This window comes from Nipponia nippon, unplaced genomic scaffold (assembly GCF_047370975.1).
Source record: "Nipponia nippon isolate SJK-2023a ecotype South Korea unplaced genomic scaffold, ASM4737097v1 scaffold_3, whole genome shotgun sequence".
Lineage (NCBI taxonomy): Eukaryota > Metazoa > Chordata > Aves > Pelecaniformes > Threskiornithidae > Nipponia > Nipponia nippon.
The window spans coordinates 70,789,878-70,815,117 of NW_028262347.1; the positions used below are offsets into that span (position 1 = coordinate 70,789,878).

At 39.9% G+C, this 25,240-nt stretch overlaps 1 protein-coding gene across 3 annotated transcripts in view; it reads left to right on the plus strand.

Moving 5' to 3' along the window:
- Positions 1–25,240, plus strand: part of PTPRO (protein tyrosine phosphatase receptor type O) — a 155,843-nt gene that overhangs the window by 117,102 nt on the left and 13,501 nt on the right. For 2 of the 3 annotated variants that reach the window (XM_087767500.1, XM_087767504.1), the window contains 9 exons: positions 3,467–3,618; positions 6,286–6,406; positions 9,976–10,115; positions 12,771–12,903; positions 14,282–14,402; positions 16,390–16,458; positions 19,986–20,069; positions 23,473–23,508; positions 25,044–25,125. In XM_087767500.1, coding sequence (XP_087623626.1) covers positions 3,467–3,618; positions 6,286–6,406; positions 9,976–10,115; positions 12,771–12,903; positions 14,282–14,402; positions 16,390–16,458; positions 19,986–20,069; positions 23,473–23,508; positions 25,044–25,125 — 938 coding nt within the window. The remainder of the gene's footprint in view (positions 1–3,466; positions 3,619–6,285; positions 6,407–9,975; positions 10,116–12,770; positions 12,904–14,281; positions 14,403–16,389; positions 16,459–19,985; positions 20,070–23,472; positions 23,509–25,043; positions 25,126–25,240) is intronic. The other variant, XM_087767503.1, reaches the window with a different exon arrangement.

The following is a 25,240-nucleotide window of genomic DNA, read 5'->3' on the forward strand; positions in this document are numbered from 1 at the left end:
GTGAGCCAGATCACAACATTTTAAGGGAAGAGTCCTAACAAGAAATCTGATTTGATCAAATTACAAGCGCTTATCAATAGATGGTCACCATTGAATGTGAGCATTAAATACACTCCTGTCCTCTGCCTTATTACTTGAAATCTCTTCAGTTTTGTCCAGGGATTGCTGTCAGTTTAACTTGCGAGAAAGTGGCACGCCAATTTTTCATGTCTGCAGGTTTGAAATGTTTGTCCCCAGTAGGTGCTGCCTTTTCACTCTTTCAAGTTACCAGGGGACTGCAGAGCTCTTTATCACCCTCAGCCTCTTTATTTCCAGAGAAGGGACAGATGGTTTTATGGAGCACTTGGAGCACGCTACCTCCCTTGCACAGGTTGCCAGGAATTAAAACAAAAAAACCCAACAAAAAAACCCAAACAAAAAAAAACCCCAACCCTAAATTTTAAAATACTAAATAGAAGGTTTTGTAGTCGTCTTGACAGTACACCATCTGTCAGTACTTCTGTGTATAACTAGAAAGCTAACCTCTGCACCTGGAACATAAGCTTAATTTTTTAAAACAAAGCAGAAGGATCATCTGGCAGTTTGGGACCACACCTTGCAGCAAGCTCAGGGCACACAAACCATTTCCCTAACACAGGATCCCACTGCTTCTGTGAAGTCTATAGCGAGGCTGGGACTTTACTGAACTGCAGTACCTGGAATGAAAAGGGTGTTAGAAGAGACCAGGTGATACATAGCTCTCTCCCGTGACAACTGGTCAAGTGTCCCAGGAGAATGGGGGAGATTTGGGGGATCCCAGAGACATATCAGAAGCATCATTTGTTCTCTTGTGCTCCTGCAGCAAGAGTTGCATGCTGTTGTTTTAGCACAGGGAGAGATTGTGGTGCTGCCAGTGTTGCTGTGGTGACTAATGAGTTTTTAATGCCACCTGCTGTAAACAGCTGGATTTAAAGCAATCATAAGCAAGGGCACTTTAGACCACCAACGTTTTCTTTTACAATAATGCTTTTAACTTTGGAGAAGCAAAAAGAGTAAGAAATACAGACTGTTGATGTTGGTGAGTACCACCATGTCTGTCCTTGTTGTGAAGCTGCTGCCTGTTGGTCCCATGGATGCTTTCAGCTCTCACTTCTGGCCAGATCAGCAATGGGACGTAACTTCCTACAGCCTCTCTGTGCCACTCAGCTCCCAGTGGAACATGGTGCTAGGGGTGTCAATCATGCAAGCCCTGGACCTTAGTCTCATTTCACATATCCTGGACGTTCGTTGCCAGATACCTAAAGCAAACAGCTGTGTGAACATTAAGAGGGAAAGCATGTCATCAATATTTAGGTATAGGAGGAAATTATTATTCGTGTATAAGATTCATGCAAGTCATGACCTTAAATTGTGAGGAATACGCAATCCTTGTGTAGGGATGGACTGGGAACTCTAGAAATTAAAAGAAGCGTTACTTTAAAGATTTTATACTAAATAAGGTTGCTTCCTCTCAACAGCATAAAAAGACACTTTCAAGATTAATTTGAGAGAATAGTCTTACTAAATGTTTCTAAATAGCTCTAAATTGTCTGTGCATTGTATTTGCTGCCTTCCTCAGCAATTACTTCAGGAAATCTGTTCTCTAACGAATGCCTCGATGCAAAAGTCATAGAAGCGTTCGTGAAAGCAGCAGTGACATCTTGTGGCCCCTTCAAACAGACCCGAGCTCCGAGTCAGTCCTGCGTTTCATCTCAGCTGCTGGCACCCACAACTGTGCTGGCATCCAGGGCTCTGGTGGAGGGAAGAGTCCTCTCGCTGGGCAGCAGCTGCCTTTGCACAAACATACTGGACTCAACGGGGCTTGTGCAGAGGAAGATCAATTGGTCCGTATCATTTTCCCTATGGTGCTCCTAAAGAATATGCCAAGCACAGAGATTTGTGCACTTCCCCATTTTATCCAGGTTATCCCATTGATATCAGTTGGAGAGGGGGTTATCATCACTGACTTTCACTTTACCAATCGCTGACTTTCACTTTTGGGTCTCCACTCAGTTTTAACTTAAATCCTAACTGGGGAACTACACCTACAAATTAGGCAATCAATGTGAGCGGATGTCCCTCTGCAATTAATAGAGAGGCACCTCCAGGAGGTAATTCTTCTACTTATCTTAAATACCTATTTTAGGAGGAGTTGCTCTGGACGTTGCTATCTTTCCTCTTGGGCTGCACAGGGAGCCAAGGCCTTGCTGGCAGCTCCAGCATAAGACAAGCCATTGAACAGGCTGACGGGGCTGCGGCGGGGCAGTCTGAGCTGTGCAGCGCAGCGGACAGTGCCGGACAGGAGCTGGGTGTGTGGAGGAAGAGGAGGGCAAGCAGCTGCTTCACCTAATACCTTATAATGTAGCTACCATATGCCTGTAGACTAGACACTTGGTGTCTTGATGGCTGTCAGCTGACGGCTGCCTTCTGTGGTGGTGGGACTTTCACCCTGGGAACAAAGGCAGCCATAGCTTTTCATGCAAAAAGATGTTTTGGGATTTTTTTCTCAGTTGGAAGGGACCCACAAGGATCATCGAGTCCAACTCCTGTCCCTGCATAGGACAACCCCAAAATGCACACCATATGTCTGAGGGCATTGTCCAAATGCTTCTTGAATATTGCCAGGCTTGGCGCCGTGACTACCTCCCAGGGGAGCCTGTTCCAGTGCTCCACCACCCTCTGGGTGAAGAACCTTTTCCTAATGTCCAACCTAACCCTCCCCTGGCATATCTTCCTGCTGTTCCCTCGGGTTCTATCGTTGGTTGCCAGGGAGAAGAGATCAGCACCTGCCCCTCCTCTTCCCCTTGTGAGGAAGCGGTAGACCGTGGTGAGGTTTCCCCTCAGTCTCCCCTTCTCCAGGCTGAACAGACCAAGTGACTTCAGCCGCTCCTCGTACAGCTTCCCCTCTAAATCCTTCACCATCTTTGTAGCTTTCCTCTGGACACTCTCTGTTCTTTGGAAAACTGCAGGTTTGGAGCTTTTCCTCCTAGGAAGACTCAAGCTTAGCTGAAGAGAAGGTATTTTTTCCTGTAGAAAAGCTATCCAAATTATTCAGTGTGACAATTCTTCTTTATTTCTCACTGATTGTAATTTCTTTTCAGTGCTATAACACAGTGAAGCAATATCTGAAGCTTTTAACTTGACTTTGAATTCCATTTATAAATATTGACTCAAAAAATGGTTTGTATCAGCCAGTAGCTTTATGATTTTTTTTTGAAACTGAAAGATTGCAAACAGAAATGTATTTTTGTTCCAAATATCTCCCAGGTTAAATGCCAGTTTTTGTTTCTTTCAGCTAGCGCTCAGGTGCAGATGCTTTTACAAATATTTTTCTGCTATCTTTGTGATACTCTCTTCCCAACAGTATCCTTTGGCAGAAGTTTGTTATTAGACTTGGTAATCAATTGTGTTAGACCCTGTCTGTAATACATTTGCCTTCTTCCTTCAGCACCAGTGGCACCCGAGATTACCTCCATAGAATATTACAACCACCTTTTGTATGTCACCTGGACCTATGGAGGAGATGGTACTGACCTCTCTCATTCCAGGATGCTGCATTGGATGGTCATTGCAGAAGGAAAGAAGAAAATCAAGAAGAGTGTAAGTATGAGTGGGGAAGGTGTCTCTCATTTCTCTGTATTTTTTTTGCTGAGTTTATAACTTTGTATTACAAAGTTTAAACCAGTTGATTAAGATTGGTAGAAGCCTGATCAGTTAAAATTATTTCACAGTGTTAGCATGCACTTCCAAAGACTCAAGCCCTCAAAATGCCAGTCGACAAAATGGTTGTATGGTGATCCAGCGTTAGTGTTGATCGTTTAGGTGTGAATCTTAAAGTAGCTTATAAACTTCTGAGCTGCAGACAGTAAAACATAAAGGGTATTTTTTAGTGAACAGATATGATCTTTTCAATTTCTATTTCATAATAACCAGACTACATTACTGTCTGAGTTTTTTTCATTCATTCAGGCCAGGTACTATCACTCTCATTTTCTGACTTTATCAAACAGACATCCTTATAAATTATGTCATTTTCATTTTCTGTTTGAATACAAGTTCCACTAACTGATGGGACGAGGGTTTCACCCAGAATGTATGCACTTCTTAGAAAACTTGCCAGATGTTAAGATGCGTTCTTGGCACATTCTCTTGAACTCTTTGAGCATATTTAAAAATCACTTAGAAAAAGAAATCTGGGTTTTCCAATTATGGATTAAAGTCATGCTGCTGCAGGGTACTGAGGTGCATGTTTTAACCTGAAGCAAAAGAGCAGCACCTGGACATACAGTGAGAAGTGCTTGAAATAGTGGTGGAGTGCTGCAGCACAGGAATTTATAAGGCCAGCAATGTAGCTTCATACAGCCTGTGGCCTGTGACTGTCTTCTACACCACTATTGATCCTTTAATCATTGATAGGGAGAAAGTGTCTGGTCTTTTTCAAGGGAAGAGTTTCCCTTCTACAGCTGAAGACTCAGCAGATGCTGAATTGGAAGTGGATTTTCAGCATAAGTGCAAATTCATCAGCAATTTTCATTTGGATTTTTATGGAGCACCCTAGCTTTCATTGGATTCCTAGTGGCTGCAAGAGTGCACCTATCTGGAGCTTGTTGCAGCATGAATCTAATTACATGATTAGTAGAACTTTTCAAAAACATGACATTTCTGAACAGCAGGAACTTCCAATACTTAGATCTTTGTTTCAAATGAGGAAGAAAACTCCACATTCTAATTTTTCTCCTACAAATGAAATTTTCTAACAATTGAATTCTAAAAAAATTGTGCTGTTATATCCCTCTCCTCTCTTCCTTCCAAAAGTCATATTCTCTGTTAGGTTATTATTCTTCCAGGAAATATATGATTTCTCTGCTATTCAATTTTGTTGACTATGAAAATCTTAGATTAAATAAATATAAAATAAACATTGAATATGAAATTAAATTAAAATTAATATTGAATATGTAATTTTAGATTAAACAAAAGATTAAAACTAGAGGGTATCTACAATAGAGTATGTCTGCAAATAAAACTTCAAAGCTTTGGCAATGTCTTTAGAAATGTTTGTCTTTATATTATTTTCAGGTCAAGGGAACCCATAAAGTATTCTTTAGGAAATTTCTGTAACAACCTATTTGTAGCTAACCTTTATGGTCATGCTCATAGTTGTAAATATGGGTACATGCTTGCAGGCTTCAGGGTGTACCTGTTCTCGTAAGCTCTGTTAGTCACTTTCAGAAATGGTTTCCTTTAAAAATCATACTATATTGTAATCTCATTATCTGATTTATTAAGATCGTTAAGATTGTTATTATGGTTGTTTTTCTTGTGGGATTATTAAAATAAATAGGTAACATTATCAGACAATAATGACTTTTTCTTCCTGCTATTTGTGTACTCCCCAAGACTCTCTAGAAGTTGGTCAGTTTTTAGAGAAGGGATGAAAATAATGTGCATAGTCCTGTTAGTCTTTATTCAGAACTGTCTATCCCTCTTGGAACTGAAAACTTCAGCCTGAAAATTAAGTGAATATGAAAACCAGCATGAGATTCCCAAATGTGCCCTTTGTAGATAGTCTACAAGTGCTCTGAAAACAGTCTGTTGCATTATCCGAGTTCTGCGTCCTCCATGACCCTGGAGAAATGGGGAGCTTACTCACCCCTAAAATAACAGGAAGAAGGTATTCACAATCTTTTGAAGCTCAGCTCAGTTTTGGATCATATCTGGTTTCAAATTTGCAGATGACTGAAGTCAGGCCCTGAGGTCTATTGTCAAGTCAACAGGTCTCCAGGTAGGTGTTAGACTTGCCCAGCTGGATTTAATTTGCAGGTTCTTAGGATATATAAAGGCTTGCCTATATTCGTCTTGTGTACTCCTCTTAGAGATATCTGATCTGATTTAAATTCCTCTAACATTGCAGCGGACTCAAATACATGGTTTGGTTAGCATTTTGCACAACTCAAAAAATCTAGATGCAAGAGTACTCTCATTAGTGTGAGGGAGATTTTCTTTCTTCCTTAAATTTTCACTGCTCATACAGAAAATATGGCCTAAGATTGTCTTCTCTCTGCATTGTCATATTCTGCTGAGGGTCACGGCTTTCCACAGTTGGTGTCAGTGGGAACTGGTTCACGTAACAAGTCTAGAGTATGCAAAAGACATGCTGTGATGCATAAAACTTTCTTTGTAGTATATTAAGTGACCAGATTAATTTTACAAGAAGGTTATCTGTTTTGGGTCATATTTAACAGCTGGTGTCTATAATTATTGTAGGTAACACGCAATGTGATGACTGCAGTGTTGAACTTGCCTCCAGGGGATATTTACAACCTTTCAGTGACTGCTTGTACTGAAAGAGGCAGCAATACTTCCCTGCCCCAGCTTGTGAAATTGGGTAAGAAATGCTTGTTTGTAAATTATAAACTCACTCCTCCTCTCATTTGACTATAAAAGTAACTCTGTCAGCAGATCCAGCATCTTTCTCATTTCAGTGTCATATATCTGTGACCACATTTCTTCTGCAAAGCTGAAATTTTCACCTCACCTTGCTGTGAAGGTTGTCTCATTTCTGTATGTGAAGCTACTCTCCTAAAATAGTATTACTCAAGAGGAGCAAGAGTGGCAGAATCTGACTGTAAGTGGAAGTAGGAGAGTGGAAATCGCTTAATGCGTTGCTGGGAGAACAGCTCTGCTCCATATTTACTTCCCTAAGGTCTCGAACACAGGCAGGTTTGGGGAGCGGCGACTCAGGCTTCACATCTGAACTTTTCAATACAAAGCAGAACCATCCTTCTTTTTGACAAGCCTATTTTTGGGTCTGCACTCTGCCACCTGGTCTGGCTTCCTGTCTCCTCTCTCCCTGGATGTCTCCATAGTCTTCCAACACCAAAAATGTACCCTTAAATACAAATCAATGATGGTACTCTTTACAAAAACAATCAGATTCATGGTTGTGGAACCCAGCATCTTTCTAAGGGAAATATGTGTAATCTACTCAAAGGAACAAAAAAAGAATTAAGAACTTCATCCTTTACATAGGACTTTAAAGTATAACTTTCTGCCCAACATCTTCCTTTACCTGTGAGGAAGACTGGACACTACACCATTGTACCTTAAGAGATTTTACTTCACTTTTGCATGCATGTAGAATTATCGAGCCCTAGGTACCTGAAGCTGTGAAATTTTGAAGTGTGCCTAACTGCTTTTACAGACATTAACTCCACTGTGAAGATGGGTAAAGAGGAGTTAGTAATTTCAAACTGGATTATCTTCTCTACATGTATAATAAACCTTTAGTGAGTGACAGTGAAAGAAGTGAATTTAAAGGGGTCCATAATTTCTAATTGAATTAGAGGTCTTGAAGCAATCGTTGTCTATTTGTCTTGATAGCTCTTACTCAACTCTTAAAACAGCGCTGGGGCAAGTGGTACAGCCACAAGAGTCTGAATTTCTTCCAGGTCTTTTCATCAAATGGAATATTTGAAAGATGTAGGCAAATTCCATGGATTTTTCCTTCCCTATGCAAGTCCTGTCCACTGTTTTCCCCATGCCTTGTATCTGTGCACAGTTAGGTGTGTGTGTTCATTCCCAGGACTGAGTGGATGGATGTGTGAGGGTGAGTATATTCCCCTGCTACCATTGTCCAAATATTTTAGGGGTGTATTTCAAAATATCAGCTAGCTTTATCTTTCAGACAGGTCCATTAGTGCCATGTATTATTCATTATGTACACCCTGCAGCCTAGTTGTATCTTCCTGTTCTCTGCTTATGGACAGGCAGGCTCTTAATGAACTGGTGTAGTTATTTTGCTCTTGCTCTTTCATTGACAAGAAAGAGAAAGTGAATGAATTATGAAGTCTTTCTAGACTTCTGGTTGTTGGTTTTTGTTGGTTCATTATTTGTTTTTTTTTTCTTTATGCAGTTTGCACTTTGAATAGACAATAGTAAGGGTATTTTACCAGAAGTTTTCCTTCTCTCTGTTTCTGAGGGAGCAATGGGAGTTGTAATTAGCAGTAGTGGGAACTGACTTTAAGTGATAGACGACTCAGCACTTGGCAGTCACTTATGCATTCCTGCCAAATGTTCTTCCCTCCATGATGTTTGCTTCATCCTGGCAACTTTCCACTTGCAGAAAAATCAAGCCATTTGCTGGAGGCAAAAGGAGGATTTGCTTGGGGTGATGCCCAAATGCAAAACTCATGTTTTAATTGAGGCCATTTTTTTACCTGGAGTGAGGGATGGAATGTGTTTCTGAATCCAAGAGCAGATATATGGGTGTAATTAAGGGAGAGGGACGCTTTCCTATGTAGTTCTGGGACAACACGTACACTGCATTCCCCGTGACACAGAAGAAGCCACGTGAATGTGCTTCAGTCCCTACCCTGCTCTCCTCAAAGCTCTCCCTAATGCCAATATAATCTTGGCAGCCTCCAACCATAGAACACTGATCTGATTGTCTGAGGATCAGATATGTCTCCAAAATGTCTATAACCACTTGAGCAGGTCCTTTGTGCCAAGTTTTTTGTGGTGAATCTTACACATCACATCCAGGCTCCTGTGACAGCATCTCACAGAATGAGAATATCAAATTATTTGTGAAGACATAAAATAAGGGAAAAATGTTGTTGTATGTAGTACATTGCATATAGTGTGTCAGGATCCTGGAATCAGGTCATTCTTTGAGAATGACAACTTTCATTAAACATCCAGAGATTAGGAAATGTGAAAACTCTGGAGAACAGCTTGGAAATGTACAACCCAAACTTTGCACTTTCTGAAGGCAAACCAAAGGATCCCGGGATGCCTGAGGCATTGAAAGCTAGGGATTGCCAGTACCTGTTGTGTGAAGTCTTCAGGATCAAAATCAGGATCAAGCCTTGGTCTTTAAATAATCTTGGGAAAAAAAGTACATCTTGTCTTAACAGCATACCTAAGCTGTTTGCTCCTCTCCCTACTACTCAAGGTTTCCCCTCCTGTTCTGTGTTTTCCATGCTCCAGGTTTGTTCAGGAGGGGTTGCAGTGAGGGGTGGCCTCCACCGGTGGTCAGCGTAGCCTCCCCGCGGGCCACTGCCCACCCAACCACGGGGGTCCGCGGGCAGGGAGGTGGCCCTGGAGGGGACAGCCAAGGCCACCCCATGCGGGGCTGGGGGCGCTGGGTGCTGACCCTCATCCGTGTTTCACAGTATCTCTGATGCCATCTCTCCCAGGAGACCCCTAACAGTCCTCCTATCACAGGGTTGTCACCTCCTCGCCATGTAGGAACCTCAGTCCCTTCTATATGTTTGCCCATTGCCAGTTCATCCAACAGCAGCAATGAAAATCGAAGCAATAAATTGAAGACCCCTGAAATCTGGATCTTTGCATTCAGCGAGGAGAGAAGACTCCTGCAGCTAACCAAAATGAGTGCAGACCCAATGGCCCTTACATGTTAGCCTAGAAAAAAAAAAAAAAACAGACGACAAGATTTTTTTTAAACTGCTAATTGACTAAATATTTCCTCTGCTACAATTAAATGAACCTAGATGGCCTTCGCCTGTGGGAAGCTGCTTCTTTATCATCTTCTGGGGCAGGCCTTGCGAAGCAAAGCTTTCTCGGGCCAAAAGTGTTGCTAACAGGTGGACAGCTATCTTCTCCCTAAAGAGCTTCTGTTGACATCGTTCTATTAATAGAATATGCTGATCATCCTCAAACAAGGGCTCTGCTGAAAAGGGAAGTGAAGTAATTATCCAGCTGTCCAAATAGAGAACAGTTTAAATAGAGAAGAAAAACCAAGACACTTCATCATCTTCCCATTTTACAGTGGCAGTTTATCATCCTGAGAGGCCGGGCTTTACATTTTATCTGAAGGAAATGAAAGGTAGAAGAACATCAGGCATTGCTTTCATTTTTGTTTGAGGCTTCCTCTTCTCAGTTGTCTGGAAACTTAAAGGTAAGATTAATAAAAGGAGATTTTCTCTTAACCAGAACCAGCCCCTCCAAAATCACTGTTCGCTGTCAACAAGACACAGACCTCTGTGACTCTGCTGTGGGTGGAAGAAGGAGTGGCTGATTTCTTTGAAGTCTACTGCCAGCAGGCTGGATCTGGTCAGGAAACAAAAGTCCAGGTACGTAAGCATCTCTTCTTTGATTTCTGCTCTTCATCTCTGAAACTGAGACTGGGTCTTGCATCTTTCCGATTTGTTGTCTGCTGCTTAGCAGTTGTGTGTAAAGCCATGACATTTTATGCTCAGTACACAGGTTAGATCATGAAAACAAATGTGGTAAGGTGGTTCAGAATTAAACCTTTAAAAGCTAAACTACTAAAGCATTTCATATACTAAAATATTTCATTATTTTGCAATACGAAAAATTGGTTTCTGTCTTATTGATGAGATTATAACTAATTGGACAGAAGCTATGTGCATCCAACAGGGTGTCAGTCTTTGGCTAGTCATGAAAATCGCTCCAATATACCATGAAAAACCTAAAAGGCCACAAAACTAAGGGAATGTTAATGGACAGGAAGGGGAAAATAGTCAAGTAGCTTGATAAGGAATGGGAAAAATAGACATATTTAGATACCATGAGATCTTTTATGCAGCAATTAATTATTTCTGGCTTACTTTATTCCTGGTTTTGAGAACTGTTAACTGAAGTTCAGTAGGACCTTCACTGCTATTCAGAGAGTACCTTTATGCTGCAAATGTGGCTGCTGCTCATGCATTTTTTCTCTTAAGGTATTTCCTTTGAGACCAGCCTTCTCAGCCTCAGAAGTGAACCTCCTTTTCTCTCTGTCCAGTTAGGTACCTGTGTTCAGAGGCCACCTGAATATCTGAGTGTTTAGATTGGTAACGTTGTTCAGTTAAGAACAGAGCAGTAGTAGTTTTAATTCCTTTACATTCAATGCTGTGCAATATATGAGGCTTACTTTGTGGTTTAGCTGATGGTATAGTGAATCACTGTGATTACATGCCATGAGATATCATTCTCTCATGTGGACTGTGACACGTAATGGGGAATCATTCAGAAAAAAAGTAAAAAATAACCCACTCAGACCACTGATTATCCCAAAAGAGACATATACGCTCTTTAATTCTATGGAAGACCAGTCTGAATTATTTAATATTCTTTTTAAATTAAGAAAGTCACTGACTAAAGGAAAAAAAAGAAATGTTTAAATGCATTTTAATCTTTTGGATAGTTTGGATTCCACATCTAGATTCCTGCTTTTTCACAGTGAGTAGCTAAAGATCGTGAACTCATTATCCCCTTAGCAGAGATTCAAAATAATTGTGTGACCAGACAAGGAAAGTGCTACAGGATTTGCAGCTTTAATGCAGAGCAGATCTGTGTTAAGAACATCAGGAAAAGACTGGTCCATTTGGCAGGAGCTTCAGTGGGTGTCTCGTTTGTTGACATGAACATCTGGCACTAGGAAATGCACAGAGATTGTCAGCTCACCTCTCGTTAGATTCGTCACTCCTTTTTCTGTCTTTATAAAAAAAGGGCTCCTTTTTGAACTGTAAAAAGGGTGCTTTCCCATTGACTGGAGAAAATTATTTACTTGTGATTTTCCATGCTAATTACATGGACGTTTTTGTCCCTTTCCTCCATTTTTAAATCAGCAAAATGAAAAGCAACACCTTTCCAGGTTTGAACATCTTGTGTTTTGCTTGACTAATTTAAATTTTCCAGAGGAGAAGATGGAAAACATGCAACCAAGTTCAATTGCCAAACTGTGGCCCCTCCTTTCAGCTCAGGGAATAAAAGTCCCCTCCCTTACACTCACGTACATGTGATTTCATTTGTGTAACGTACCTCAGAATTGCACTGCAACAGGAACCCTTGCTAGTCTAGAAGGAGCCCATGAATGACAGCAGGCCACTGCAAAAATCCAGTGCTCGGGACTTGTTACAGCATCTTGCATTCCCCATCTGGAGTGAGTTCATTTATCAAACTTCTACTTGTTCCATTTCTAAATCACTGGCTCAAGTGTCCCTGTTTTCGCATCTGTGACCCACCCTTGGTCCTGCTGAAGAATACAGAAAAGCTTCTGAGGACCTGGAGGAGCTATATCTTTAAGTCAATGAATATGTTGTATTTGTTTTCTTTTGCTGTATCAGCATTTATGAAACACAAAATTGTTTACCAGGGACACAGTAATTAAAACATTGTATAAAGATATTATGTAAAGAGTTTCTACTACCTAGAAAAACTGAGGTGTGGGATACCTGATCATGGTTATTACCCAAAGGCTTTGCTCTAGCTTTGTTTTTCACCTTGGCCATGTGAAAGGCTGATAGCTCTTCATGTCCAGAGGAACTGCCTCAGAGGCAGAGATTCATACAAGGGTGCAGAGATTGTGACTACCTTGGCCACACTTTGAATAAAAATAACTTTATTTTCCTCCTACCTGTATGGCTTAGTAACCAGAGCTCATGAGCTCTGCCCACCTCTGGGGATGTCCTGGGGGTCACAGGCATGTGCCTGACCAACCCCCTAAAAGGCACCTTTTGCCCTCCCCAAGGGGCCCTGGGGCTCCCTCGGGTGCTCTGGGCTGTTCCTGCTGCTTTCACCCCTGTTCCTCTCCCCTCTTCTGCCAGACTGCCAGGCTATCTGCCTATTTTCAAGGGTTACCTTCCCTGGGTTTCAAAGTGCTGGTTTCTTTCACCAGATCTGACTTACCTGGTCAAATATATCGGTGGATAAGGGAGCACTGATTTGTGCTCTTGCATTTACAGGAAAGACAAACTTCTGTGTATTTTTCCCCATGTCTGCAGGAACCTGTCACTGTCTCCTCACACGTAGTGACCATTTCCAGCCTAACCCCTGCCACTTCCTACAACTGCAGCGTGACCACCTTCAGCCACAATAGCCCCAGCATCCCCACTTTCATTGCGGTTTCCACCATGGGTAAGCAGCACTTCCCTGCTTTCTTCTTCCTTCTTCAGCTACAACATCTGTTTTTCCTTGCTTTCTAAAGTTGCTTTTGGTAATGCTGGCTCCAGGGGTTGTTTGTATCATGGAAAGGCTGCCAGATGTGGATGGGATGGGGAAGCAGCTTTAAAAAGTTCTTAGAAAAATCCCCACTGGGGGTTTGACTTGGAAATATATGAACTAGAAGCTCAGTTCTCTAATGGGTTTTAGAAATCAGAGACCTAGTTTGTGGTGTGAAGGCTGAACATCATTGATGACATTTATGGAGAAAAAGGTCTTCTCAGCTAAGCTCAAACAAGAGGAAAATCACATTAATAAGCTGCTACAGCAAAAAAATCGCTTTCTGCCTTCAGTGAAGAAGTGGAGGTAAGGTGAGAGAGAAGGAGAGGGGCCACTGCAGGATCTTGAGCAGTGACACCCCGAAGGGATAGCTCCTGATGGAGGCTCCCCAGGCATGTCGTGCAGCCTGGCTCTGTATTGACTCTTAAGAAAGAATATCAGTGTTGAACTGCCCACAGCACTGGTCTTTTATTTAAAATCCCCCCTTCAGAATGGTCAGTGTCATCTCTGCTTAGTTAGGGTGTTGTGTAGCTTTAGTTACTGGTCCTATACATCATACACCACTCCATGCTGGAGTTCAGTGTCTGATACTTAGCTTAAACATCTCCATGATTTTTAATCTAAAAAATGCTTCTCTAGACAACTGTGGATGTAAAGTTATTCTGAGCAAGTAAAGTAGAGAGGGTTTCTTATATAATGAGCAGAACAGAGTATCTGGTCTCATAGTAGTACAGTTGATAAGCATGTAATATGGAACAAAAATAAATCAAGGTTTTGTTACTGAGAGTTGATTCCAGCTCTTATTTGAAACAGAACTTTTTGTTAAAATTTATTTGCCAAAGTAATTCAATCAATTTTAACCCAGTATGTTACAAAGCCTCACCCGGTTATTTTGCTTTTGGGTCAGAAAAGGTAATGATTATTGTTGAAGAACAATTTCAGAGCTGAAATGTGCTTTGGAGACATAGATGATGATGAATATCTGCGTTTTATATTTCCTTCACCTTTTTCTCTTGTGTTATGAATGTCAGTTAAAAGGGAAAAAAAAAATCAGAACATTCCAAAGTTTAACAAAATGCCAGAGTGAAGTAATTTCCCCACAGAAATTTTGTAAGAGCAATAACTAGTCAAAACCTCCCTTTATCTCTAGTGGTAGATTTTTCTCTCTGTAACACTCCAGGCTGAATGAGATCAGTTCAGAAAAATAACACTATCAACATTCAGGGAAAAAATACCCCAAAAGTGTCAGCTCTTCTGAATTTGAATAACCAAGAGTCCTTGTTTGTATGTACAGTCACTGAGATGAATCCCAACGTAGTGGTAATCTCTGTGTTAGCCATCCTAAGTATCCTTCTGATTGGACTGCTGCTGGTGACTCTTGTGGTACTCAGGAGAAAACATCTACAAATGGCCAGGTAAGTCCAGATTTATGCTAGTTCCAAAAATTTCAGACAACAACAAACACATCATGACAATAGTTGTAATTGAGGCTGCTTATGTGCATGGGTGCTACTCAAGATGCTTGTGAACAGAATGCCTTCAAAATAGTTGTCTTGCTGCTGTTCAGGAGTAACATGTCTTCTCCCTCTATCTACTTTCATTCTTGACATGAGTTACAAACCTCAACCTTTGTCTCATTTTGAGCTTTGCAAGACTGGGTCTATAAGAAGTGTAATCACTTATTACAAAAGCATTGTGTCTGGAACCTAAAGGATAATAATTAGGATCTGAGGCAACTGGGCATGAGCAGGATATCAAGATGCTTTGTAAATCTTTCATATGGTTTGGAACAGGAGATTTTTCCATATCAACAGATAAAATGGTTTGTTCATCAGGTCCAGGATGCTGCATTTCAGAGGCCATGTAAGGCCTGAGCCCTGGCAGCCAAACCCCTAGGATGGGGAAGGGTGTGCTCAGGGCCCCATGAGTCTCTCTCTAGAGCATTTGCCAGTCTGCCCCTAAATCCTGGTCTTCTAGTTGTCCAAATTCTGCATTCATATAGGCTTCCTTCCTATGAGAACTGTAGCATGGGAAAGAGCATATGAGCTCACCTAGATCTTGTCTTTTTATGCAGTCAGGATGCAGACAAATATACACTGAGACCCACAAATCTAGAAGGGATCTCAGGTCCTGCTGTTCACCTATAACATAATGATCTCAATTTGTTGAGTCATACAGATGAAGGGAAAAATTACCTTGTAGGAGTAAACCTTTTTTTATAGAACTTGCGGTTCCTTCAGCTTTCTGCACCAATCATTTGTACCTGAATATTGAAATTCAATTTCCTTTTCCTCGTGGTCTTACCTGTAACAGTTCACATTAATGTGGGTTATATTATGGCCTGAGTGAACTGTGGAAGTTTCTCCAAACCCTCGATACATGGTTCACCTCCTGGTTTTGGAAGTGTCCTGGAGTCTTCATCCTTTTATATCTATGTAATATATTTTATATTAATTTACTGTCCTGTGTCAAGAAAGGAAATTATTTAATGTAAAAAAACTTACGTGAAGAATCTTGCACTTGGCTGCCTAGCCGACACTGCATTTTATGTGCCATGTCTTGGCTATGTATTCCATGCAACAGATGACCACATCACACGTATTTTGCAGGCTATCTCTTTCAGCGAACATTGTGTAGTTTGTTCCTTTTACATGTAACTGGCTCTGTGAAAATCCCAGCTAAATTAATTCTCTTTCCTATTTAATTACTGTGCAGGCAGCCCAAAGCTTTTTCTTTTTTTCTTCATCACTGCTTCTAGCAACAGAAGATAAAAACCCCAGAAAGAAATTTAAAAAGTAAATCCAGTAAGAAGCTGCAAGCAATTGTTTGCTTAAATCAAGGACTCAAAACCAGTCAAGTCAATTTATCAGTTGTAGCTGAAAATAATGGACTTGTGATAAATTCACTGGAATTTTATTCAGGAAATTCATGTTTTTTTTACAATTATTTTGTGAACTTGAAATTACCATGATCCTGTCAAATGGAGACGATTATACATCTTCTCTTTAGACTTCGGACAGTGAATATTTAGTATAGAAAGGTAAATATTTAGCATGTGTACTGAGGCCAGCAACTGGTGCCAGCACTAGACTACAGAGAGTCCAAATCTGGACAGAAGATGAGGTCTGTCTGGGATCTTTATTAGCAACTTCTGCCTTGTTTCACTCTTTTTCAGCATTATTAGCAAACCTGATCTCAGGCAATGTTGAACAATTATGGGTTTTGGACAACTATGTTAAGGCATTTCGGTTATATTTACCACAGATTATCTCAGTCCTAGTCACAGATGTGAGTGTTCAGCACTTCTCCACAACTCTGAGAGTTCTCTGTTAAATCAATGTCATTGCAAGCGTTGTGAACCCAAAAATGGTAACTTTGTACCCAATGGTCTTCCTGAAACAGGGAGTGCGGGGCTGGAACCTTTGTCAATTTTGCATCTTTAGAGAGAGATGGAAAGCTTCCCTATAATTGGTGAGTGTTTGAAGCAAAGCTTTTAATTATGTTTTTGCCCATCTCTGCTTTTTGGTAAACATGATCTTTAATTTTAAGTGCTTATTTTTTATGTCATCACTGTCCCTCTTTATGATAAAACTGCTCTACCTGTTATTTTAGTATTTTATTTCTTGAATGATGACTCAAGACTATGTATTCTGTCACCTGCTATTTTTAGTAGGGAATGATGTATATACATGTCAACCAAGTTGCATAGATGTGTTTTGGGAGGATATTTTTCTTCCTTTCTCTTACAGACATATTTCCTAAAATAACACAAGTGTAGAAACTTGATCTATAAATCCATTAGCACTTCCATAGAGATATATTTACAGCCAGGTGTAAGCTTGCCTGTAGATGACCAATTAGCAACTGTCTTCATGCAGTGCCATTAATTAATTTTTCCTTGAATTGCAAGACAAGGACAAGCCAACTCAAATATTTACTGTAACTTGATGTTCAGTGCTGTTGACAAGACTTGAGAAAAAAAAAAAACCCAAACATATTCTTGCTAGTCTAGAAAACCACCTACAAGAGTTGCAGGCACTGACTATGGACTCCAAACCATCACCGACACCATCAGCCAAAAGAAGTATTTGAGCAAAGGAAGTCTGTAGGATTAGCTTTTATAGAAGCAAAAGGGCTCTGAGAGGTACCTGACTGGCACCGGTGTAGTCATTTCCATTCCTATTTTGATAATCAAATGGGTGTTAATGACTGACGCAAGGTTTACTCTTTTGTTATTAGCAATTTCTGCAAAAACCTCTTATCTTTCAAGGCGAGTCCAAACACAGACATTTAAAAGCATACTGTCAGCCCCATTCCAGTATGTAGGAAGAAGAAAATATGCTCCTTGGTTTTACACCCATGGTCAGCTTTGTTGACAGCCAAGAAGATGGAAAGAGGAGTTGGAGCCCAGGGATCTATGGTCTCATAGGACACAGCCTGCCAGCAAGGATGGGATTAAATGCATCGACACTGCACCACAACAAGCCTTTTGCTAATAAGCATGAAAACTGAACTAACAAGCCCAGCAAATCTTGTCAATACCTTACTGTGCTGCTAATTAACTGGATATTAAACAAGCTTCACTTGCTTGGTTTAGCTTTAATAGCAGCCAGCTGTATGCAGTGCAAACTAATCTCTCTTTCAGCTTCTCTTGCTTGGACTGTATTAATGGCAAAGAAGGCAGAAGATCAACCACTCATGTTAATTAAATATCCAAGCTTGAGTCAAATGATTAAACTAGCAACAGATGTTATTAAAACCATAAAAGACTTTTTTATGGGAAGGGGAATTAATTAATAGGTTTGGATGTGAAAGTGAAGGTTCTTGTTGCTTGATTTAGTATATGTGTATGTATGTGTGTGTGTATATATATATGTGTATATATGTATACATACATAAATTATGTTATAAAAATATAAATTGGGGAAAATATTCCTGCTTAATATCTCCACAAATTTTTCATAACTGAAAGCAGTGTGCCCTTATCTTTGGGTCCTGACTTCTCTGAGAGTTAGTAAAGATATCTTGTTTTGTGTGCCTCTGTTGTCTAATGTCAAGACCAGACTCACTGTCCATCCAGGCAGCCAAATGGAAAATATGGCCTTAAAGACAGGTAGAAGGATTAAGAAACCCATTTTTCTTGGGGTCATTCCAGGGATCTAGTAAGGGAGCTCTGAGCATATCCACTGATTCCTAAGGAAAGCCCAGCTCAGCAGAGTTTTCAGGATTTGAGCAATCTCTGCATCTCTTTTTTTTTTTAATTAAATAAAATTGTTCAGTACAGCTGAGCAGTAAGGGAAAGACTATATAATTCCAGGAAAACAATACTGTATTTAGTGGGCAATTATATATTTTTCATATGTTGAATAAAATCAATTGTTTTAGATGTTGGAGTTCCTAATCTGTGAACAATATAAGTAGGTCTGCAAGCACATTAACCTGTGATTTGATAAAGTGTGGCAATTCCTCATGATGATTTGACAATGAAAGAACACCGAGGCTTGAATAATTCCTTCTGCCTCTGTAGGCAAGAGGAAGTAAAAACCTCACTGGGAGTTCCCAAAAGAAAGACTATTCCGGCAACATCATCACTTCCCTCTTCTAAGCCTAATGAAAACCTCTCTGTGGCACCAGAGAACTGCTTATGGAAAACCAAATTTCATCCTCAGTCCAGTCCCATAGAAACCCTAGCAACGGATAAGCCCTAAGGCCTTGATGCTGCAACCACTGTGGCGTATGATTAACTAGAAAGGGCTCTCGCTTCTGGCTGACGCACACAATCCCTACCAACGCCTGGGAAAGGTGCCCTGCAGAAACTGCACTGCCCATTTTCTCTTCAGCATCAAAACTCATTAAAGCCTAACTTGGAGTTTTCACTGTGTGGGCAGAAGTTTTCCACCACTGGTTGGAAGATTAAGATTAGAGATGATTACATTTGATGTGACCGGCTTATGCAGGAAAACACAGTATCTACCAACTTCATAAGAGCCAAGAGTACTGAAAAAGGAAATTTCACTTTGTGGTTCCTCTTTAGAACAGTTGTAGAAGGGTGGTATTGCTTTTAGGACAGCAGATTTTCTGATGGGGAAAAACATGCTGAGGGTGTATTTGACAAAAAAATCCTGCTACTGGGGCAATTTTTGTTTAAGTTTCACAGGTTTTTCATGTTTGCAAAGTACCTGTAGCCCACTCCACCAACAGGCAGAACAGTCCTGAGTGGGTTTCCTGGATTATGCATAACAGAATCTGGTAAACAGGTTGCTAATACAGAAGTTTAGAATGATTCTGTACTCAAATTTCATTTAGCCACAATGAAACCTGCTGTGAATAGTTATTCATAGAAACCACAATTAGAAGAAGTTCAAATAATGTTTTGCTGAAAACCTAGGAGAGAATTTGAAGCACTTAAAAATTGGACTCTGCAAAATGTTATATGGATGTTTTCAGAAATCTGACTCAATAGAGGGTATTAAGAGATATTGGAATGATCTGAATTTCTCTCTGATACAGATGTTCTGATATCCACAGGATCACTTGCAGGAGAAAACGTGGGAGATTATCATAGTTGTACATGGTAAAAACAAACTATGTCTGTCCTGAAATATCTCAAAAACGTTAGAAAATAGACTTAGCACGACCTATGTAATGGCCAGAAACCTGTGGATGAAATTTTCAAGCACATTTTACTCTCTGAAAATCTGCCAGTTTATCAATTAACATTAATTTAGAATAACAGGCCTGAATCAATACCATAAAACACGTTTATTTTGATCATACAGAATTTTATGTTGGATAGCTGAAAATCCTGCATAGGGTCTCAGGTTGAGGAGTAAAAATTCTATGGATGCTAATAATATTCTTATGAAGTAAGTAAGAGGAAGCCTTTATGGGTTTAGCTGATTTTTAAAATAGAATTTGCTGATCTCCTGATTTCTGTTTGTCTTACTAACTCTCCTCACTTTTTCATCTTTATGTATGTTATTTATTAATGCTCACAGGCGTAGAAGTGTATTTGCTTTCCTAACTCTGCTACCCTCATGCCTTTGGACTGATTATCTTTTGGCATTTTATATTAATCCTTGGTAAGTGATTTACTTGTTTTTCCATATGCAATGTGTAAACAATGTTAATTTCTATTACATGAAAAATGTGTGATACCTTTGTTTTCAAACGGGTCAAAGCTTTTGAAGATATAATTTTCTTGTACTAGAACATGGATTGGAGAGGATGTGGGTATCAAAGTATTTGCTACCCTGCTTCATCTAGTTTGTCTGTTTATGCTCCAACCCATTTTGGTATTAAAAAGCTAATCTTACGGTGGTCATCATATTCATCTCATTGCTCTCTTTGCAATTTTTGCCACTTCATTGTAAGTCCTGGCTTCTTCTGTCCCAGTTATTCATCTGTTCATTGCCTGGCATTGCCTTCTGCTGCTGCTGCTTTTCTATTAGTAAAATTGCTTGATTGTGCCCCACCTGTTTGGTGTGTGATGTCAAATACCTTAGTTTTTAAAGGTACAGTTATGCTCTCCTGACATCAGTAAAAGTTTTGCCTTTGGAAACAACAGTTCACTGAGAATCGATAAAACTAGCAGTTCCAAAGTGTAAAAATTGGGTCACTGTGTGTGTGTCTCTGTGTTTATGTGTGTACATTTAGTAGTTTAGTCTGTAAATCATTTATAAAGACTTAGTAAACGACTGATTATTTTTTTTTTTAAATACCTAACCAACAAAACCACAGGATCTATTTAGAACCAGAACTGTTTTACAAACCGCTTAACAAATAATTATAATTGACTATGATCTAAAAATGCTTAATTTTTATAAAATAAACTTAAGTTCCCGATGGTCTTGAGTCCAAAGTATAGTGATTTACAAAAATGTGGTACCAAAGTTAAGATTTACTTTTGACCAAACATTTTCCCTCGTGTTACCATACAGCAGCAAAGTGCTGGCAGGCAGTCATCGACATCTGCAGCATAGGGATTTCTGAGACTGGTTTTCCTCGGGTCACAGTGGGTCTGTAGAAAAACTCATCTAAATTTTCAGTGGGCCCAGAAATGAGTGGGTTTATGTAACTAAAGAAAGGCCCAATTCTTCTCCCATGCAAATAAAAGCATGTTCTCCACACACACACAGCTGAAGGGCAGATGGAAGTCTTCCATGTCTCTCCAAGGCTAATATTATATTGACTTGTAACTTGTCTGACGTAAACTCAGCTAACTATTGGAGCTGCACAGTGATGGAGGATCAGGCAAAGCAGTTCATTATTGTGGAGGTCACACTGATCTCTCTTAACTCTCTAATGGTCAAGAAGCCCAAGGTGGCCACTGTCAATGGCACTGCTACAAAAAGAGTCGTCATCTTCTTTTGCACCTTTGCCTCTTTTTGTTTAATATGCATTTAATATGCATTAACTCACCTTTCCAGATGTGTATCTTTCTTCAGAGGTTTTCTCTTCAATAAAGCTACCTAGTTTAGTCTAGATGACCAAGTTTAAAGGAGCTGAAGTTGAATAAGATGAGATTAATCCCTCTCTTTGTATTTTAATCTGTAGGGTAAACGCAAGAACAGATGAAACACCAGCTAATGTTTCAAATGTCTTTGTTTTGCACACAAGTTGGTTTCAAACATTTATGAACATTCAGGAAACAATTGCAATGCTAAGAAACAAAGGCCTCTTGAGGCCATCACAGCACAAGAAATTGTTGCTGAGAAATGGATGTCAATCATTTGTTTTATTGCCTCTTGAAGTGTTCCTTGGAGAAGCGTTCTTAGAAGCATTCCCATCATAAACAGCATTTAGATATTTTTTTCTTTTGAAATGAATTCCAATGTGCCCAACATTAGAAGGTTTACCACATTCACAGGGGACAGAAATGTGTTGAATAATTTAGAGAAATTAATTTTAAGATTTTGTTGGAAAAAATCTTTGAAGATATAGAATAAATACTACTAAACTATGTGTATAGAACACATGAATGTACAGACATTATACAGATAGTATCTGTATAAATAACATAGTAGGCTGAAGAAGTTTATAATATTTGTAAAGTAAAGCTTTGCAAAGTAAATCTCCACATTAGTGTAAAGCTGGTATTACTATAGCTCTTGTTAACTCTGCAGGCAAGGCTCTATATCTAAATGGAAATGTACCTTGACAAGATAACAAAATTACTACAGGTTGTGGCTGCTCCAAAATCTTAACATTTTGTAAAAATTGATTTTGAAAACGAATAATATTTTTTTAATTTCACTTCTAAACATAGCAGGGTAGAAAAATAAAAATACTCCACTTTTTAATATTTCTTGCTGTATATTTTCATTGTTTTGAAATTGAAAGTCTTCACCTTCAGTTTACTAATTGCAGCTGTGACCCAACTTATCGAGAAATCATTTTCATATCATCATGAAATTAAAAATAGCATCATTATAATGTGATGAATGAACAGATATTGTTTAATGCCCAGGAAAAAAAAATGACACTACTAAAATCCCTTCTGAGTAAGCAAGAATCTGTTTGTGCTCTGTGGCTGGTTTAACAGAGGGGATCAGTGTTTTCAGACCTCTAGCCAAATTATTCCAGGGTGCTCACTTTGTGCATTTAATCTGATTGATTGCTTAACTTTTTTGTGGCAACAACAAAAGGTACACACACACCCTGGCACCCCAAACCCACATGGTGGTAGTTAGCGTACTGCAGTTCTTAAGTCCATATCTTATGGGTTATACTGCTTAACACACTCATAAGCTTGCTCGCAACTGTCACTAGTGAATTATATCACTTATAAATCATGTGAAGACAGTGTATTACATGAGTGGCATAATTATCTCTAGCTGTTAAAAGTCAACTAAAATTATCTAAGGTTTAAGCTTGAGTCCCGCTGAAGTCAGTAGGATATTTGCCATTGTCTTCATTGATCATCATAACCAGGTTATGAAATGGGTGAGAAATAGTGTTAAGGCCCTTTCCTTTTTCCTTCACCCTTCCTTGAATTTGCAAATGGTGGTCTTCTCCCTTTACCCAACAGATGCTTCTCATTCCCAGTTGGTGTCTAGTGTTGGCATCCAGTTTCCCAACCCACTAGAGCCGGAGCAGAGCAGGGCACTGCAGTGCCCTGTCCCCTGCAACAGCACAGCCCCCTGCCAGGCTGGGCCAGGCTTGGGCCCTGAGGGCTCAGCCCCAGCCCACCTGAAGCCAACGGCACTGTTGGGTCAGGATTTGTAGAGGACCCATTGCTTGTGCTGGGCAAAGGTTTTCCTTTTCACAAACAGGTCATTCTCAGAGGCACAGAATGGAAAACGTGTCCCATTGGTGTCAATGGAAATTTTGCTATCATCAGCTTAAAAATGTCCAAGATATTATCACCAATCTCATCCTGAGTACGATGGTGACCAGAAAACATACAATCTGAAATCAGTACTAACTTTGAATAAAGACTATACAATAGTTTAATGAATGAAAAACACTTCTTGTTTTTTACAGGAGTAAAAATGGATTAAAGAAGAGAAAGCTGACCAAGTATGTAACTTTTCTGATATCTAAAGAAATAAAAAAAAAAAATATTACCTTAGACTAAACGTGCGTTATGGAGTGCATGGTATAGTGATATTGTAGTTACAGATATAGAAAGCTTCTTGGTAGATATATCCTGAGAGAGATGTCTGAAGGCAGAAAACAAACCATAATTGGACAAAAGCAATTCTTCTCAACAGATAGGTTGTGGTAAAACAGGTCCTTACTGATAGAAAATTAGTCATCAGGGAAAAGATCAGTTATTCAACTTAGTGATTCCAACGGAGCTTATCCTTAGTTAAAAATGACAAATGGTGAAAAACTGGGATGCGTTTGTTTCTAGTGATATTTCCCTCTTGACATGAGGCTCTCATTATGGTTGTTGCTAGAACATTAGATCATTAATGCTAACGAGTAAACAGGAGTAATTAAGTGGTGATAAGACAGGTTCCTTTGGGCATATTGCCTCAAAGTAAATGAAAAGATTACTGTGTACATGCTTCAGTAGCTTGTAAATTAGAGCATGATAATTAGGTGAGGGAAGCTGTTTACCTGTGTTTCATTATTCAGAGCGTTAGCTTAATTATTTCTCCGTTATGTTCAGAGGCTGTGACTGTACTAACAAATAGACCCTCACCTGGCAAAAAAGTGTGTAGAATGATGGGTGTCACTAAATCAAGGCTAATTTATACCTGCTGAAGCTTTGCATGGTTTTTGTATAGTTATATCCACTTTTTTTTAGCCACCATCTTTCTGGGAGGAGAATTTGACCTCTAATGACAAATGTGTATAGTTCTTAACGCCAGCAGAGGAAGCAGTCACGGCAGTGGCATCCAAAATTCTATTTTAAGGGATTTTTTTTGTGGACTTTCTAAAAAAAATCCAAACCTAAATATGAAATCCATTTTTCTGCATGAGCAAAGCTCAGATGAATTTTAAAAGTGTATCTGCCAGATGTGAAAATATCTGAAAGCAACATTTTACATGGCACATGAGGCAGCTTAAATGAAGCAGCAGCTGCCCTGGTGCCAGAAGCACGCCGGTGGGGTGGTACTGGGAGTGGGTCTGCAATGGGGTGCTGGATCACCACCTATTGCACTGCCATCTGTGCGTTTGGGACATACCCACCTGCAAAAGTGGTTCAGGGGCCAAGGAATCGTAGAAAGGTTCATGGGCCATTCCCCTCGCCTCAGACCAGTGGTTTCCCTCAGGTAGGACAACTCCACCCTCCCCCAAACCAGGGTGCTTACTGTCATCAGCACCAGCAGCTGCAGCATTCAGCTCACCCAGAGGGATCAGCACCTCTCTCTCAGCCTCTCTTTCTGGTGCTGTTATGGTAGGATGTAGGTAATGAGCAACATGCCCACCATTTGGTGGCACTGAACCACAAGATTTTTTTTTTTCTCTTTATTGTTGCTTTTTAGCATTAACAGTTGCAAATACATATTCATGACTTGATAGTATTCTAGGGGAAAATAGAAATAAAATGTAGTAAAAAAGTTTAATTTTTTTCTTAATTTCTGTGTGTTTTTCTTCTAAAGCCCTGTCCAGTTGGATGATTTTGATGGCTACATCAAGGATATGGCCAAAGATTCAGATTACAAATTTTCTCTGCAATTTGAGGTAAATCTGCGGGGACTCTGTCCTCTCCTAGCTGCCATGCCTAGATCAGCTTTTTTCAGATGTCGGGATTGCATGGTGTGTTCCTGTGCTCTGTGTTGTTTTATGTGCGCTGTTG